Genomic DNA, 18,228 nt, shown 5'->3' on the forward strand with positions numbered 1-18,228 from the left:
TAAAATTACATCACTGGATACCTTGGTATACTACTAATTCAAATGCGTCCACTCATCTCTCTAACGGCTTTCAAAGTCGCACAGCATGACCTCAAAGTTCACTTTTTTCTATTTTTGCATAATTTATATATCCATGTTAATCGCGGACTTGTTATTTTTGTTCACAGTCACTTGGGGGCTGAAAATCAATAAATACTAATTTTCAATAAAAATCATCCGCTATACGTATATAAATAAACAAGTTGTGAAACACGGCACCGAGTAAATCGACACCCTGTCGGTTTCAAATGTCGATTTCTTACCTTAAAATGCGAAACAAAAATTTTAGAGGGGATCAGGTGTTACGTTAATAACCATTGTTCATAATTGCTAACTTGGTTTTATTCAAAACTGCACAAATCCCGCGTTTTCTGATGATATCCGACGATTTCATGAACGAAAATAGCCAGCAGCCAGAATCAAGAGGGATTCGCATAGAGTTCTGGGTAAATCAAGGAAATACTCGCTGTTACGGTACGCCTGATTGGCTGAAAATGAGTATGCGCACTTGATTTACCCATAACTCTGCGCGAATCCCCCTTGATTCTGGCTGCTGGCCATTTTCGATCATGAAATTGTCGGATATCACCAAAAAACTCGCGATTTGTGCCGTTTTGAATAAAACCAAGTTAGCGATTATGAACAATGGTTATTAACCTAACACCTGACCCCCTCTGCACTTTTTGTTTCGCATTTTAAGGTAAGAAATCGACATTTGAAACCGACAGGGTGTCGATTTACTCGGTGCCGTGTTTCACAACTTGTTTATTTATATACGTATAGCGGATGATTTTTATTGAAAATTAGTATTTATTGATTTTCAGCCCCCAAGTGACTGTGTTTTTGTTCCACTCGCCGTAATAAACTGTCCGGACGCATTTTGAAGGGGGAACACCTTGTCAATAATGTGTGAAAATTTCGAGGCAAATGGCCAAAGCGTCTATCAGCTATTTTAATTTAAAACCCAAGAATTCACCAAAAATAGAAGACGAGAAAAAGGCTGATTTGCATATTTGAGCGTTAAACCGGGAATTACTGCTTTGTCATACTTTGTCATACTTTCTAGACTATTGAAATTGAAAGTTAACGTATAGACATAGACATTTTATGTAAAATCGTTGGACCAGAACAACTGCTCTTGAATATATAAATCAGAAACACGTCATTCATACCAGTGTTTTGATGGGGTCGGTAAAAACACGTGGCAATGCCCAGTAAATATGACGTAATCTCATGAATTATTAAACAGGGGGCGGTCCTAGGAAGGTGACCTTTTATCACGATCAAAATATCATGGCTTCTCTTCGATGTATTTTCAATAAAAAATCTACGAGTATTTCAGAGCCTATGGTTTACCGTGAAGAGTACAAAGTGGGATATTAAATTATTTATCCTTGATGATTTTTATGTAGTATTGAGAACCAACTCCAGGAAGCGAACGCACAATAATGAATAATCGCGTAATCCTAGAATCGAAACACGAGGCACAGAAGTTTTGTTCATCGTTTCCAATCCCATTTTTCCCAGTGCAACATATTTGTTAAAAGAAATATTTGAATTCTGTTCGTTTTTTAAGGAGGCAATTTTTTATTTTTTCCGATTTTGGCAACGCCTTATTCTGGGAATTTCTAAGACAGTCGCAGACAATCAGCGCACGGATGTACGTACAAAACATGCTGTTGTACTACCGGCGACGGTCGCCTGCAAGAAGAGAGCTCCAGCTCCTAACGCAACAGTTTTAAAATTTCGACCGGTTTTTACCAAACGCTTCAGCGTGGTATTAAGAGTTTGTTTTCAGGGGTGGGTGATACCAAGGTGGGAAATGGATGCACATATGGGGTTAATTCCTTGAATTGCAATATAGAGGGTTCAAGCTGAAATACAATATATAGTGTTTTCATGTTTCGTCTGATATTTCTGTGGTATTCTGCTGCTGTAAGTAATGCACGATTTGTTCCGAAATTCAGTATATTGTGTGTATTCCAGGGTTATTCGTTTTTTGCTGAAAACACCCCTATTTTTTTAGTGGCAGAGTCGAATAGTCTCACTCCCACTGGGAAATCTGCATTGTTGCTTGAATGTGAGTTAATTAAACACCTTTTCCAGACCGGCGAAAGAGTATACAACAGCCAATTTTAACAGCCTGTCACGTGATTTTAGTCTGAATGTCAACACGATGAGGCTAGTCCATTTTACGCAGGAGTAATTGGGAGTAGAATATGTGAGGGATAGTATCAACAGAGATGTGTATAGTGAAAAGTAATATCTATCCTTCATTTGCATCTCTGAGCATTTCTGTTTTAGTATATTGGTTTGAAAATGTTGAACTTGCATGATTTGCAATGTGTTTTTTTAATGGGACTCCCCTATTGATCGAATCCCGGGTTTGAACGAGAACGGCACACCACGTGATTCGTTTGAATACAATGCTGATGGCAAACATGCCGTGTTACTGCAGTACTGCGCTGACGGGATGACTTACTGGTACTGCATGCTACAACTTCGCTTGTGATGTTGCTTGTTAGCCATGGATTACATGAATCTTGATTACCAGTCAAATGTTGCTCATTTGACGTTGGTAATCTTTATTTGGAACTGAGTAACTTCCTGGTACTTCGTACTATGATAAAAATCAGTCAACATACATCAAGTTCTCTCAATCGTAGTATTCCATGTGATGTACACCTAATATGCCAAAAATGTTGCTGAACGATTTGAACTGAATAAAAATAGCAGACGAAAATTTGTTTACAAAATAAAAATACTTAGGTTGCCAATGAAAACCGGTAAAAACAAGCAATATGTTTTCGGCTGTTATCATGGAAGGGACATGAACGTGAAGCTAACGTCTGTTTATAACTAAAACCGGGCACCTTATACGAGGTTCGCAAAATAACATGGCAGTCATTAGAAGTCACTGTATTTTATTGTTAGGACGTATTCAGCCGTTAAATGTATTATTTCCAACCGTTTTGCGATAGTATTTTCTAGATTGGAGGCAGCATTTACATTTATTCAAAGTTCAAAGCTGCGTTGGGATTCCGTTGACAGTGGTAACAATGTCGGCGCCGGTGATCTCTTACCAGTGCGCAACGTAGCCACAATAAAAGGCATGATCATTTGGGCACTGCTATTACAAGACTTTGGCTGTTGCCATGGTAGCGGTGGGTCAGGATTGTTTTTCCAATTAGTGATGGTACGACCTGCCTGTCAAGTATGAACCGTGACAAAATCAGCCAAGCCAAAAAAAATCACAGAAGAGTTAAAAAGCCATTCCTGCTGAACAGTTACTCTAACTTTGGGGTCAACTTTCTCATTAATGAAAACAGATATCAAAAATTCAAATAGTAACTGTTTGCCCACACTCAAGCCGAGTACAATGAGCTATGTCTGAGGTGTTGTATCACAGGGAGTTGGACAAACTTATGTATTTTAATAAATTATTGAATAATAAAATGTTATATAACTTTTCTTTTACCCCCCCTCCCTCTTCCTGGTATCTATTTCAAGTATTTTTGTCAGGTTCAAATCGTTCACCAGCATTTTTGGCATGTTAGATGTACATCACATAGAATACTAGGATTGGGAGAACTTAATGTTTGTTGACCACCTGGAATCTGAGTTTTATAAATCTTGAAGGGCTCTCGGAAGATCCACCCGCTGCCTGGACCCGCAGTGAAATCTCCGATTAATATGGAGCCGCAACAATCAACATCGATATACCATGAGGTTTCTGTTGGCGACGTTGCGGCGTTACTCAGTTCCAAATAAAGATTACCAACGCCAAATTAGCAAAATTTAACCGGTAACCAAGACTCAGTCCATCCACGACAAGCAAGCAACATCACAAACGAGGTTGTAGTGTGCAGCTCACGAGTCAGCGACGACCGATTTCAACGAAAGTCATTCCGTCAGTGGAGTACTGCAGTTGCACGGCATGTTTGCCAATGCACAATTCTGTGGAGGAACTTTTAACTTCAACATCAACCGTGTATCGTAGTCGCCCAGTTTAAGTTCTGGTTCTGTCGTGATCCCAACTAAAGGGCGACAGTCGTCGTGTCGCGTCCTGTTCGATATGGGACTCATAGCGACGTATACAACGCGTGTAAAATACATTGTTTATTTACATGAAATTCGAACATGCGCTGCGCTACGACCACCGCGCTTAAACATCCACGAGTTATTTATTCGGACGATGACTTAAATTAGACGTCTGATTATTTTATTTTCACACGTACAGCGACACGCGTTCTACACTGACAAGCGTTGCTAGGTCGCAGCACTGTCTTGGAGCATATTAATGGGCAATTGGGTTCCCCGATCAAAATTTCTATCCCGGTTTGTTGCACGTTCTTTTTTTAATATGAAATAATCAAATATGGGACATGTGTATAATAACAGAACCCCACACCCTCCCCGTGGCTTCGCTCGTGAAAGTACGGCAGCAGGATACACCGCATCACTCGTGAAAATAACTTCCATACGCAATGAAAGCCACGGGGAGGGTATCTGTCATAATACTTCATTATCACTGAAAACATTTTTCCCCTGAAATAAATTCCAGTGAATATACCATTTCCCTCATACTCTATTGAGACACAGCGCAGTGAGTGAAAATTGGATTCACATGTAATGCTTGAAAACATGTCAGAAAAAATAAATTAAGTGAAATTCTACGTGACTTCATAATAGTTGGAAATGAACACATTACACCCGACCCTACCACTCTATATACAATGTAAACTACACCCCAAAACATCCTTTCACCCACAGTTACTACCGTGTTTCACCAGTGTATTCTATTTGACGTCAGGAGAAATTGAAATAAACAAATTAATTATAATTTCAGCCTCTAGTTGACCACTGATTAAATAAACTACCTCGTCTTTATGTCAACTTGCAGTTATTCGTTGCCTACACCAGTGACTTCAAAATATATGTTTCAATCCCAGGAATTTCACTCGCTGTTAATTGCATGGGAGTGGCAGTCTTTAATGAATTTCTATTGTCATGTCAATTTCTTGCGATTAATCGAACATTAAGCTGTAACCACATACCGCCTAGGTGCTGTAATTAAATCCTGGTGTAAGCACCATATGAACTATGAACAATGCATGTGAAGCCAGCTGTGGGGTATATTCAATCCTATAGATTTCTCATTGTTTGGTAACTATTTGCTGCAAATGCAACAAAAATCAATATAAAAAATATTACCCACACAGTATTCTACAGGTTACTTGTAAATAATTAGTGTTGGAAATCTGACATGTTTTAAGAGTGCAAAATGAAGGTGCATTTTCGAGCGGTCGAATTTTTCTGAATAGAAATCGGCAAATGAAAAAAATAGGAGTGCGAAACAGTGTGCTTCGTTAGTTTAAAAAAATGGAATGTCCGTCAAATTGACGTAAACTTACCCATTTTTCACGGAAAAAGCAAAGGTCATGGCCGAGTTGCAGGCTAAAAAATTCAAAAATCAAAACAAAATCATCAATCAGTAAGTATTATGACAAGGAAAAAAAACATCAGACGCGGAGAAGCGGTCAGCGCGTCAAAAGAGTTGTTACCGTAATGTATCAAGTTACCTCTCTCTGTGATTTATTTTTCATTGAAATTATTTGGTTGTTTTCAATTAATTTTAGGGTACCTCTGCAATTTATTTTAGCATTGTCAGTTGTTTGCTTCATTGAATTAAACGGAGTTCGTCCGGTTGCAAACAAAGCTGTCTCGCACCACCTAGCAAAACTTGCGAATGATCGAAGTACAGGTACCCATTGGACAAAAGATACACAAAAGTTTGTATCTCCCCGACCCAGTGCAATATATCCGGTTAGAATCAAAGCTCACATGTCCCTTATTTGAGGGACCAGATTCTGCCGTAAATTCGGGATGAGATTTAGAAAAACAATAAAATGGGACTTTTAAGGTGTATTTTGGCGTCATTTTCGGACATTTCAATCATTCCTGATGCCTAAAATAGAGTCTAAGTTTTACCGTAGTCATTGACGCCTATTCAAGAGTATGATGTTTATTGTGACTAGCGTGAATGGGTAAGCTTCGTTTCGACAATGAGCAGTTATCACTGTAAACAATGTTAAATTATTCTTCACATGCTCAGTTTATTTTTTGAGAACAATTATTTAAAAATAAAATCTCTCAGTCAATCAGAAACTCGGATTCATGCCTTCAGGGAAAGCCATGTTTGGACGCTCACCGGACGCTCACATCGATTTTGTTTTTCGTTCGGTGGGCTGATGCCTTCAGTGTAGCTTTTGCCTCTTCCGACATAGAAATCATCTGAATCTTCTTTCTACCTCTCTTTCTTTTCAAACCACGCATAATGTATTGATAAAAATCAGGAAAAAACGCTGAGGAAATATAATGTTTGGTTTGCTAGCGAGCGAGAACTGATTTGAGAATAATTGCACATGCGCGTGAATTGAATGAACTATGACACGTACAATCTCGATTTGCATATTGTCAATCAAAGGTCCTGTTATTTGGTTACTCATGCAAATTAGGCAATTGGACATAAACATTGCCACGTGTGAGTGTTTTTTATTTTTAACCAGAAAATAAACAGCAATTTTAACGGTGTTCCAATAAGAATTCATTGGTCAAATTTTCACAGAATGTTCTTTAGATAAAAATCTATATAAAAAACGAAAAAAACTGATTTTGATTGAAATTCACAAATAAACTGCATCTCTACCTTAATAGCACTTGTTTAACAGTTATTAAATAATTCTTCCACAACCATGCATTAAAGGTTGGTTTGGATTTCACAAGAATCTCCTCTGAAACAGAAAACCCTAACCCTATTTAGAACATGCAAGCAATAAAATTGATATGAACACTTTTAACCTTAGCCAAGGAAAAATTGAAGATGGCAAACATTTTTCAAGATGGCCAGCTTTTCTGACATAAAAAATACTAATTTGTGGATTAACAAAATACATTCTTGTTAACTATGAAGACTTGAAAGCTGGAATTTTAATTTGTACATGTCTAAGATATAGCAGATGCACTAAAATACCTAATTAAAGTAGCGAGTCTAATTTTAAGTCTTTTTTTATTTTTTGAATCTAAATCAAATTATCCAAATAATAAGTAGGAAATTATGTTCAGAAGTTTCAACTTTTTTCATGTCAACAATTTTGAATGCATATATAATGATATAAATGCAAACTTTCGTCAAAGAACATTATTTTTAGTCAGAAGAGTTAAAATGAGAGGCCGCGAACGCGAGTCGCTACCTTAACCTGTGTAAGAATAGCAATTAGTAGAGTCATGCATGAGAAGTGGCAGTAAAGGTAGTTTTAGAAGTTGTTCATTCATTGGACTGACTCCTGGCAATACTAACCATACTGTTCTTTTTGGCTTCATGTACATATTAATGGCCACCCTCTGATAAAATGTTGTCTCGTGGTATGAACTAGGGGGTATTGGTATGTAGAGGCTATCTGTATACCAACGCCATTTAAGACATCATCTTATATACTTGTACATACAGACAGATGACACATATACATACCCTGGAGATGAAACAACTCAATGAAGACGTCATCTTGTATACATACAGACAGATGACACATATACATACCCTAGAGAAGAAACAACTCAATGAAGACGTCATCTTGTATACATACAGACAGATGACACATATACATACCCTAGAGATGAAACAACTCAATGAAGACGTCATCTTGTATACATACAGACAGATGACGCATATACGTACCCTAGAGATGAAACAACTCAATGAAGACGTCATCTTGTATACATACAGACAGATGACGCATATACGTACCCTAGAGATGAAACAACTCAATGAAGACGTCATCTTGTATACATACAGACAGATGACACATATACATACCCTAGAGATGAAACAACTCAATGAAGACATCATCTTATATACATACAGACATATGACACATATACATACCCTGGAGATGAAACAACTCAATGAAGACTTCATCTTGTATACATACAGACAGATGACGCATATACGTACCCTAGAGATGAAACAACTCAATGAAGACGTCATTTTGTATACATACAGACAGATGACGCATATACGTACCCTAGAGATGAAACAACTCAATGAAGACGTCATCTTGTATACATACAGACAGATGACGCATATACGTACCCTAGAGATGAAACAACTCAATGAAGACGTCATCTTGTATACATACAGACAGATGACACATATACATACCCTAGAGATGAAACAACTCAATGAAGACATCATCTTATATACATACAGACATATGACACATATACATACCCTGGAGATGAAACAACTCAATGAAGACGTCATCTTGTATACATACAGACAGATGACACATATACATACCCTAGAGATGAAACAACTCAATGAAGACGTCATCTTATATACATACAGACATATGACACATATACATACCCTGGAGATGAAACAACTCAATGAAGACTTCATCTTGTATACATACAGACAGATGACACATATACATACCCTAGAGATGAAACAACTCAATGAAGACGTCATCTTATATACATACAGACATATGACACATATACATACCCTGGAGATGAAACAACTCAATGAAGACATCATCTTATATACATACAGACAGATGACACATATACATACCCTAGAGATGAAACAACTCAATGAAGACGTCATCTTGTATACATACAGACAGATGACGCATATACATACCCTAGAGATGAAACAACTCAATGAAGACGTCATCTTGTATACATACAGACAGATGACACATATACATACCCTAGAGATGAAACAACTCAATGAAGACATCATCTTATATACATATAGACATATGACACATATACATACCCTAGAGATGAAACAACTCAATGAAGACATCATCTTATATACATACAGACATATGACACATATACATACCCTGGAGATGAAACAACTCAATGAAGACTTCATCTTGTATACATACAGACAGATGACACATATACATACCCTAGAGATGAAACAACTCAATGAAGACATCATCTTATATACATACAGACATATGACACATATACATACCCTAGAGATGAAACAACTCAATGAAGACATCATCTTATATACATATAGACATATGACACATATACATACCCTAGAGATGAAACAACTCAATGAAGACATCATCTTATATACATACAGACATATGACACATATACATACCCTGGAGATGAAACAACTCAATGAAGACTTCATCTTGTATACATACAGACAGATGACACATATACATACCCTAGAGATGAAACAACTCAATGAAGACATCATCTTATATACATACAGACATATGACACATATACATACCCTGGAGATGAAACAACTCAATGAAGACGTCATCTTGTATACATACAGACAGATGACACATATACATACCCTAGAGATGAAACAACTCAATGAAGACATCGTCTTATATACATACAGACATATGACACATATACATACCCTGGAGATGAAACAACTCAATGAAGACATCATCTTATATACATACAGACAGATGACACATATACATACCCTAGAGATGAAACAACTCAATGAAGACATCATCTTATATACATACAGACAGATGACACATATACATACCCTAGAGATGAAACAACTCAATGAAGACATCATCTTATATACATACAGACAGATGACACATATACATACCCTAGAGATGAAACAACTCAATGAAGACATCATCTTATATACATACAGACAGATGACACATATACATACCCTGGAGATGAAACAACTCAATGAAGACATCATCTTGTATACATACAGACAGATGACACATATACATACCCTAGAGATGAAACAACTCAATGAAGACATCATCTTATATACATACAGACAGATGACACATATACATACCCTAGAGATGAAACAACTCAATGAAGACTTCATCTTGTATACACACAGACAGAAGACGTAAATGCATTCTCTATAGATGAAGCAACTCAATGAAGACGTCATCGTATAGACATACAGACAGAAGACGTAAATGCATTCTCTATAGATTAACAACGCAATGAAGATGTCATCTTATAGACATACAGACAGATGACGCAAATGAGTACCCTAGGAAAGATGTACAACACAGGCACATATGATCGCTGCTTCGAAACTGATTTTATTGAAGAAACCAGACTCTCCCATTCAAGTTGCTTAAATTCATAAACGCATTGGTCAGATCAATAACAGGGTCAATGCAGTGAAGCCTATATTATTGACCTGCCTCAGATTTTTACTCGTCTACAGATTTGTTCAACCCCTCTCTATAGTAGATATCGGGAACTATTTTGTTGCCCACATAAACCTAGCGGACTGCCTGGGAACACCCTTGTTCATAACTTTGACTTTCTCGGTCTTTGGGGTGAGAATCTCTCATTGCTGGCACAATTGGCAAACAATTTTGAACGAATTGCTTATTTGAGACTTTTATCTTGAAATGAAGCCTGGGTTCGCTCAGTATGATGATTTTGAATTGTTTGGCTTAACATTAAAATTCGAAAAAAACAACACTTTCTTGGGTTTCTTGCATTACCCATAAGTCTTTGCATCTCTTGGTTGTTGATTATTCGGATCAAAATTTCAAGATTATTTGAGAAAACAAAAAATTGACATGCATATGTATATACTGCAAAACCATTTATTTTCACTGACATTCAATTTCATTATTTTGATGATTTCAGCAAGTTCACTGTGTTTTAATTTCACGAATTTGTCAAGAAAACAATGAGTTTATTGTTAGTTTACATGTTCCCGTAGATTTAATTTAGCGGATTTTACTTATCAGCGAAAATTGCGAAGCTAAAACCCAGTGAATAATTATTGCATTTACAGTATTATATTGTATTTTCTCTTTTAGAAATTATTCTAGACGCACACATGACACCAGACGTACGTTGTTTAAACCTCAGACTAGTAATACTAGTCTGAGTTTAAACATGCCTGTGTTATCGGTAAAATAATCTGAATATTGATCCTATCATATAAGAAAAGGCGAATTCCAAATATTGAAAGATTACGCGCGTAAACGGCCTCTAATAATAAAAACAAACACGGCAGCTCCCATGATTGACCTGACTCCACACAAAGAAGTTCGCTCATTATCTGTTCTAAACTTTTTAATTTCGGCATTCCCATGATGTATCCTTGGGAGGAAAAGATGTATAATAATAAGGTTATTACGAGGATACCGAAAAGTACGCACTCAGACAGTGCGCGACACATCTGTACTCACTCACTGTACTGTTATCGTGCATACTTGTCGGTATCTTCGTAATAACCTTATAATATGTGATTTCCCTACGGATAAGTTATTTTGTAGGTGAAAATAGATATGCTTTGTGTGAGTTATTGGTAAAGAAGTTAATTAAATATTATTTTTAGTATGATTTAGTAAACCGATTACGGCAATATCGATAGCTATTTTACAAAACTTGGCACATAACCGGCGGTAGGCTTTCTGCATGACCAAAAGATGTGAGCCGGAAATGATGGCCGAACATTCCATGCACCGATGTAATGATGTTTGGGGATATAAATGGAAAAGCTTATGAATGTAATATCACTTAAAGCGCGGTGGTCGTCTGTGTCGTCGCGCAGCGCGTGTTGGGATTTCATGTAAATAAACAATGTATTTTACACGCGTTGTACATACATCGTTATGAGTACCATATCGAACAGGACGCGACGCAACGACTGCCGCCCTGTAATATTCCATTCATATAAGATTTAGTTTTCATATATCGCCACAGGGAGTTGGACAAACTTATGTATTTTAATAAATTATTATATAAAATGTTATATAACTTTTCTTTTACCACCCCCTCCTGGTCTTTTACCCCCCTTTGTTTATACCACTCTTTGCTTTATCACAACTTTGTTACGCGCTAATGTTATATGCAAATTTTAACGCGCGATGTAGACACACCCTCTTATAGCATTAACGCATCAAAGAATGAAAGGTAAGAATTTCCCCAAATTCATATACTATTTCAGATCACAATATTCTTTTTCTTTAGATTATATGTATGTTAATCAATGGCAAACGGGATGAAAGTGGTTGAACAGGCTTTTTGTTTAGGGGGACGCCATCTTATTTTGACTGTAGTCAAAGTAATACCTAGTAACGTGACGTCATTTGTTTACATTTGTGCCAACCGCCATGTGATGTCTGATAAATAATATATTGCTAACTGGTTATCACAAGCTTGCACTTTGCTATGACAACGTTGTGCATGAGCTGTTTATTGCGAGACGAATGCAAGGTTAAAGCGGGAGGGTCGTCACCTGCGCACGCGCAGGAATTGAGTCCCAAGCGACCAAAACAACGAATTGGGGGCATTTCGCCCATTTACCACTTTGCCCGAACGGTTTCGCCCGATTACCTGTTCGCCCGATTGCCATTTCGCCCGATTACCAGTTCGCCCGATTACCAGTTCGCCTGATTCATCGTATGTTTGGTATTTACGTGTAGTCAAAACAAGATAACGTAGAAGTCGAAATTTGTTTTTATAAGGTGACGAACGTGAAGTTTACAACGGGGTTGTAACGTAATTTTATGCCGTTGCGGCCATCTTGTGTGGGTCATACCATTTGTGTATCGGGAGGAAACAATGAGTTGAGGGACAGTCACACCTTTTTGTTTGATGGTGGTAGTTCCTTTAGTTAAATGCACCGTGACCCTTTAAAAACACATTTTTTTGTATAAGAATGTAAACCTCTGTTTTTAATGTAATTCCAATCTGATAAAACTTTATTTTTCCTTTAATATTAGCATTTTTTGGTAACTTGACACAGTAAAACACAGAGCTACAACAATTCAACAAATTAAGTTGAGGAAAAACTTTTGAAATATTTTTATAGTATTGTGTTTGTTTTCCCCAGTTTCATTTCCAATGTTGCATGAACTTTTTGTTTCCTGGAAGAGGGGAGCAATGAAAGTAAAGATATAATGCATAATTTACATTTACATTACATTTATTTATTTACCCTGGAATAAAAATAAAGTGGCACACCAGGTGCTAATACAATCGAGCAATATAAAAACACACACTGTACAAGACAATTACAAGAAATCACAAATACCAAAAATATATATATTAGTACATGTATTACATATGGAATGTCTACGTAGAAATTGAAATACAAATTAAAAATTTACATCTTTGATTCTTTTTTTAAAAATAATGTAATAATAATTTTATTATTCAGTGATAAAATGTCTTGAAAAAAATTAAACTCAACCTAGAAACAAACTTCCAGACAAAATATTTGAAAATAGTTATGGCGAATAAATTAAAACTGCTTTAGCAAAATGTTAATATACTTCCAATCACATCAGGACACCTAAGTTAAATCAGGCCCTAATGCTATATTAATTACGGTATATACAATGTTGTGTTTCTATTTCAATTTAAAAGTATGGTCGAAATTTAAAATAAATTAGTGTAATTCTGGCCCTAATACTATATTAATTATATACAATGTTGTGTTTCTATTTCAATTTAAAAGTATGGTCGAAATTTAAAATAAATTAGTGTAATTCTGGCCCTAATACTATAGTAATTATATACAACGTTGTGTTTCTATTTCAATTTAAAAGTATGGTCGAAATTTAAATAAATTAGTGTAATTCTGGCCCTAATACTATAGTAATTATATACAATGTTGTGTTTCTATTTCAATTTAAAAGTATGGTCGAAATTTAAATAAATTAGTGCTGTTCGGTATAACGACAAAAATAAATAAATAAATATGCCTTATATAACTTGAAGGTGCTTAACTGAACTGGTATGATATATAAAACTTGAAAGTGCTTAATTAATGAACTATAATGTTGAGATATATAAAACTTGAAAGTGCTTAATTAATGAACTATAATGTTGAGATATATAAAACTTGAAAGTGCTTAATTAATAAACTATAGTGCTGAGATATATAAAACTTGAAAGTGCTTAATTAATAAACTATAGTGCTGAGATATATAAAACTTGAAAGTGCTTGATAATCAGTAGTGTCGAACAGTCAATAATAATAGCGCTGTTGTTGAAAAAGTCTGGCAGAGATGTTCTCTTGATGGATATCAATCGAAGTGGTTGTAGTACTCTCAAAACGACGTCATTATAAACACTATTTGGACGCTGTGATTGGCTAGTGCATCATATCTTGTCCTGTGGGAGTGTCCACGATAAAATTAAGGGGCCCTCATACGAGCGTTCACTGTGACGTCACTGGTAGGCTAAATCGAGATCAGCGATTGGCTGGACACGCAATTTTGTTTACCAATGGACGAAATACGCGGGTGAGAACATTAACACTCAATGATATTGTGCTAATACTTAACACCTATTTCCTCTATTTAACAAGCTATGAGACGGACACAGAAATCGGCCATCTCTTTGATAATAGCGCGTCCGCCACACAACATAAAGCCAATTCCTAAAATTAAATCCATTTATAACGTTAAAAATTCAAGCAAAAAATGGAAAAGTATCAGTCCCACCATGGAACTATGGTCCCACTGATAATTAAAAAATCGTCCCATGCTATGTTAAGTCGCATTATATCAGTCCCACTGATAATTAAAAAATCGCCCCATGTTACGTTAGGGGTCCGGAAAGAAAACCCCTTAGGAAAAACAACCCATAGTGAAAAACAATTGTTTTTTATCACCAATGCTTGCACATTGTCAGTATTTGCATGTAAAATAAATGGCAACACATATTTTCTGCTATTATTTTTAGAGTATGTTATTGGTCTCATGGGGGATATGGGGGGTATGTTCTTAGGTGTGATCAACAGGTGTTAATTTGTGTCAATCCTATAGTTAATGGAGTGGCATCCTTTGATCTTGTCTATTGTACTCATTTAATGTGTTTCTCTTTTGGTAAATATTTAATAAATAATGAAAAATAACAAAAATACTGTGTAATAATGCTTGATGTTTACTTTTGCCCTTTCCTGTCCATCAATCCACCAATCTATATCAAAGATTTAAAACTAAATGAACAAGACTTATCTTATGTAAAAATCAAAGGCATCCCTCAACAATATATAGAATTAAACACTTAAGAAAACACCAATGAATAGGCATTCAAGATCAAAGGTTGCCTATAAACGTAAGTGATTGACACAAATTAACACTAGATGTTCACAACTAAGATCAAAGAATAACACAATGAGACAATAATACACTAGTAACATGTGTGGCCATTTATGTCAATCCAGTGAATATAGTTATGAGAAACAAGTTAGTAAGTCTTCCGTACCACGTGCATTTTTTCTATTTGTTTCAAAAGATTTTACGTCTTTTAAGGTGTGGTTGAGTTATTCTTCACCTAAAGCCAACCTCGTCGTTTATCAACTTGACTAATATAACTCGCGAATCACCGTCGACGTTTTAATAAAATACTGTTACAATAGTTTCATTGTTGTGTACGGTAGAATTAATTTTAATTCGCGCATTTTATACCAGTGTAATAATTGCATCGGTTAAATACGACTAAACGACTAAATAAAAGTAAATGTGGAAATACTGTGCTAAGTTGCAAGGTTTTTTTTCTAAAAAAAACCAGGTCGCAATGACAACGAATGTACTATTGATATTCGTCGTGCCACATTAACCATTTCTCTGACTGTAAAAAAAGAGGAAATAATATATATATATTAAAAAAGAGGAAATAATATATCACCGATGGTGAAACAAGTGAAAAATCTGTGTATGACGGCCGATGCATACCTGTCCCATTGCCTGTCGGCCACCCCTCTATTGTGAATGGGGATGACTACCCGCAATGGCGGACATCAGTTGCAGTGTTTGCATCGGCAAGAAAACCCTGACTAAAATGCGATCATATGGTAGATTTTATGCATTTTACCAGATGTACATTTCGAATCGAAACCCCCAGTAGGCCTAGTGTGTAACATCGGTAAATCGGGCGAAAAGGAAAACGGGCGAACCGGTAATTGGGCGAGCCGGTAATTGGGCGAACTGGTAATCGGGCGAAGGAGTTCGGGCGAAGTGGATTTCGGGCGAAGTGACTGTACCCCAAAACGAATCACGCTAAAAACGCAAAGGCTCGTGGGTAGACGCTTGTTTGTAAACAATGACACGCTATGGTATCTGACGCATGCGCAGGTGACAACTCCCCCCCCCCCCGTTTTAAGGATTTTTTGAAACATTGAAGGAACACTTACCAAAATCCTGGGTAAATTTACATGAATGAAAAAATATGTTTTAAAAGTTTCCCTTTTTTCTTCACACAAGGTGCACAATGTACTGTGTCCATTTTAAAAAGATATTCATTCGTAAACAGAATCTGATGAAGTAATTTAAACTGTACATATTTCACGAGTCGTGGTGCCAATGGTTACCTTGAAAAGCAAACTATAGTCAGACTCCAATCGTTTGATTTCATTTTATTTTTGTTGATGTGTATATTTTAGTTTGATTAGGTTCTACATAATACATTTCATCCTAAAATAAGATTGCATGTAGTGTTTTGATTTAACTAGTTCGTTTTCCTAATTTTACGTTATTACTTTATTAACCTACTTCATCCTAGATAATGGTATTGGTGCAGAATAATTATGCAAACACATGCTTTCTGAAATCGTCCAATTAGAGCGCTAGAACGAATGCGTTATACAAACGCTGTCTTCATGTGACAAGCACGCTAAACTTGTCTCGGCTATTGAAGAGTCGGTTGTTTTTGTCTGATACTGTTATGGCCCGCATCAAACAAACTGCTCGTAAATCGACCGGTCGTAAGAATAGCAAGAATTTACAGAAAAAATTAGGTGCAAAGGTTGGACGAAAATCGCACCGTGACAAGTCTGGTGACGTGAAGACTAAACCACATCGCTACAGACCAGGTATCGTAGCTCTTCGTGACATCCGACGTTACCAGAAGAGTACAGAGCTGCTGCTTCTAAAAATGCCATTCCAACGCCTTGTTCGTGAAATCACATTGCAATTCAGCAAAGATATCAGGTACCAGTCTGCTGCTCTCGGCGCTTTGCAGGAAGCGGCTGAAGCTTACTTGGTTGGTTTATTCGAAGACACCAATCTGTGTGCAATCCACGCTAAACGCGTCACCATTATGCCAAAGGATATTCACCTTGCTCGTCGAATTCGAGGTGATAAATAGAATCCACCATAGACATAATGCAATCCAATTACGTAACATTGTAATCAGGAGTATTTTGTTCTGCTCTAGTTTTATTTTTTGCTGACGAATGTCAGTATCTGTGATGTTATTTATTTTTATTAATAGTTTATATAGTGGTGCGTGGGCGAATACAACTCGTTCCGAACACTGTTATGTAACAGTGCGTGTTTCTCAGCACTGGCTATGGTCTGTTCCCGAAATGCACTACGAGAGTGTTTCCTGTCCAGACCCGTTCACATGTGTGATCTGTGGGGACAATATTTGAAAAGACACTAGCACAAAAATGCCAATGGAAGGCGGTACTTAACATGTGCAATATTTCTTTTTTTTTAAATTGCGTTACACGGTCGACGGAAAGTTGTGCGATGCAACACCCTCTTTGTGGTAAAGGGGCGATTGACGCAGCTGGTCTGAAAAAAAACAAAAAAAAAACGTTGCATAACATTTGATTTTGGGTCACATCATTCCCGAAGAGATCAGCTACATTGCAAGAAGGACAAAATGGTTTTGTACTTTTTCATAAGTTGGAAAACTGCATGCTGCACAACTTACTTCTGATGTGTGTACAGAGCACAAGTAATTATTTTAAGTGATTTTTATTTGTAATACAAAAGAAACGAGTGTATATTAATAACTTTAATTTGAGTGTTCCTGTGTAAATATGTGTATTTCCCGTTTTTAGGATGCCACTAATGATGAAACAAGGACCAAGTCGTGAAACTAGTTTGTTATTTTGATTAAACAAAACGTACGTTTGTATTTACCCCATTAAATCCCTAAGGTTCGTGTCATAATTACGTTTTATGGTGATTTAGTTTCAAATCATTCGCACACTGCTTTTCCCGAACATTGCCATGAAAGAGCACAGTTACATAGACACAAGACTCGTATTGCTGACACTAGCAAGTATGCGAATTGATTTACATGTGTACAAACCCATGAAACCCAAGCTATGGCGATAACAAGTGTGTACGGTTAGAGATAAACGTTGAAATGACTACATGC

General features: G+C 36.5%; 1 protein-coding gene across 1 annotated transcript; it reads left to right on the plus strand.

Moving 5' to 3' along the window:
* Window positions 1-16,676: 16,676 nt before the first annotated feature.
* LOC100366513 (histone H3.3-like) lies at window positions 16,677-17,996 on the plus strand. The gene has a single exon (XM_006817572.3). The coding sequence runs from the start codon at window positions 16,780-16,782 to the stop codon at window positions 17,200-17,202; it is 423 nt and encodes a 140-aa protein (XP_006817635.2). The 5' UTR covers window positions 16,677-16,779; the 3' UTR covers window positions 17,203-17,996.
* The last annotated feature ends 232 nt before the right edge of the window (window positions 17,997-18,228 follow it).

Source organism: Saccoglossus kowalevskii, chromosome 5 (genome assembly GCF_978046115.1).
Source record: "Saccoglossus kowalevskii chromosome 5, keSacKowa6.1, whole genome shotgun sequence".
NCBI lineage: Eukaryota > Metazoa > Hemichordata > Enteropneusta > Harrimaniidae > Saccoglossus > Saccoglossus kowalevskii.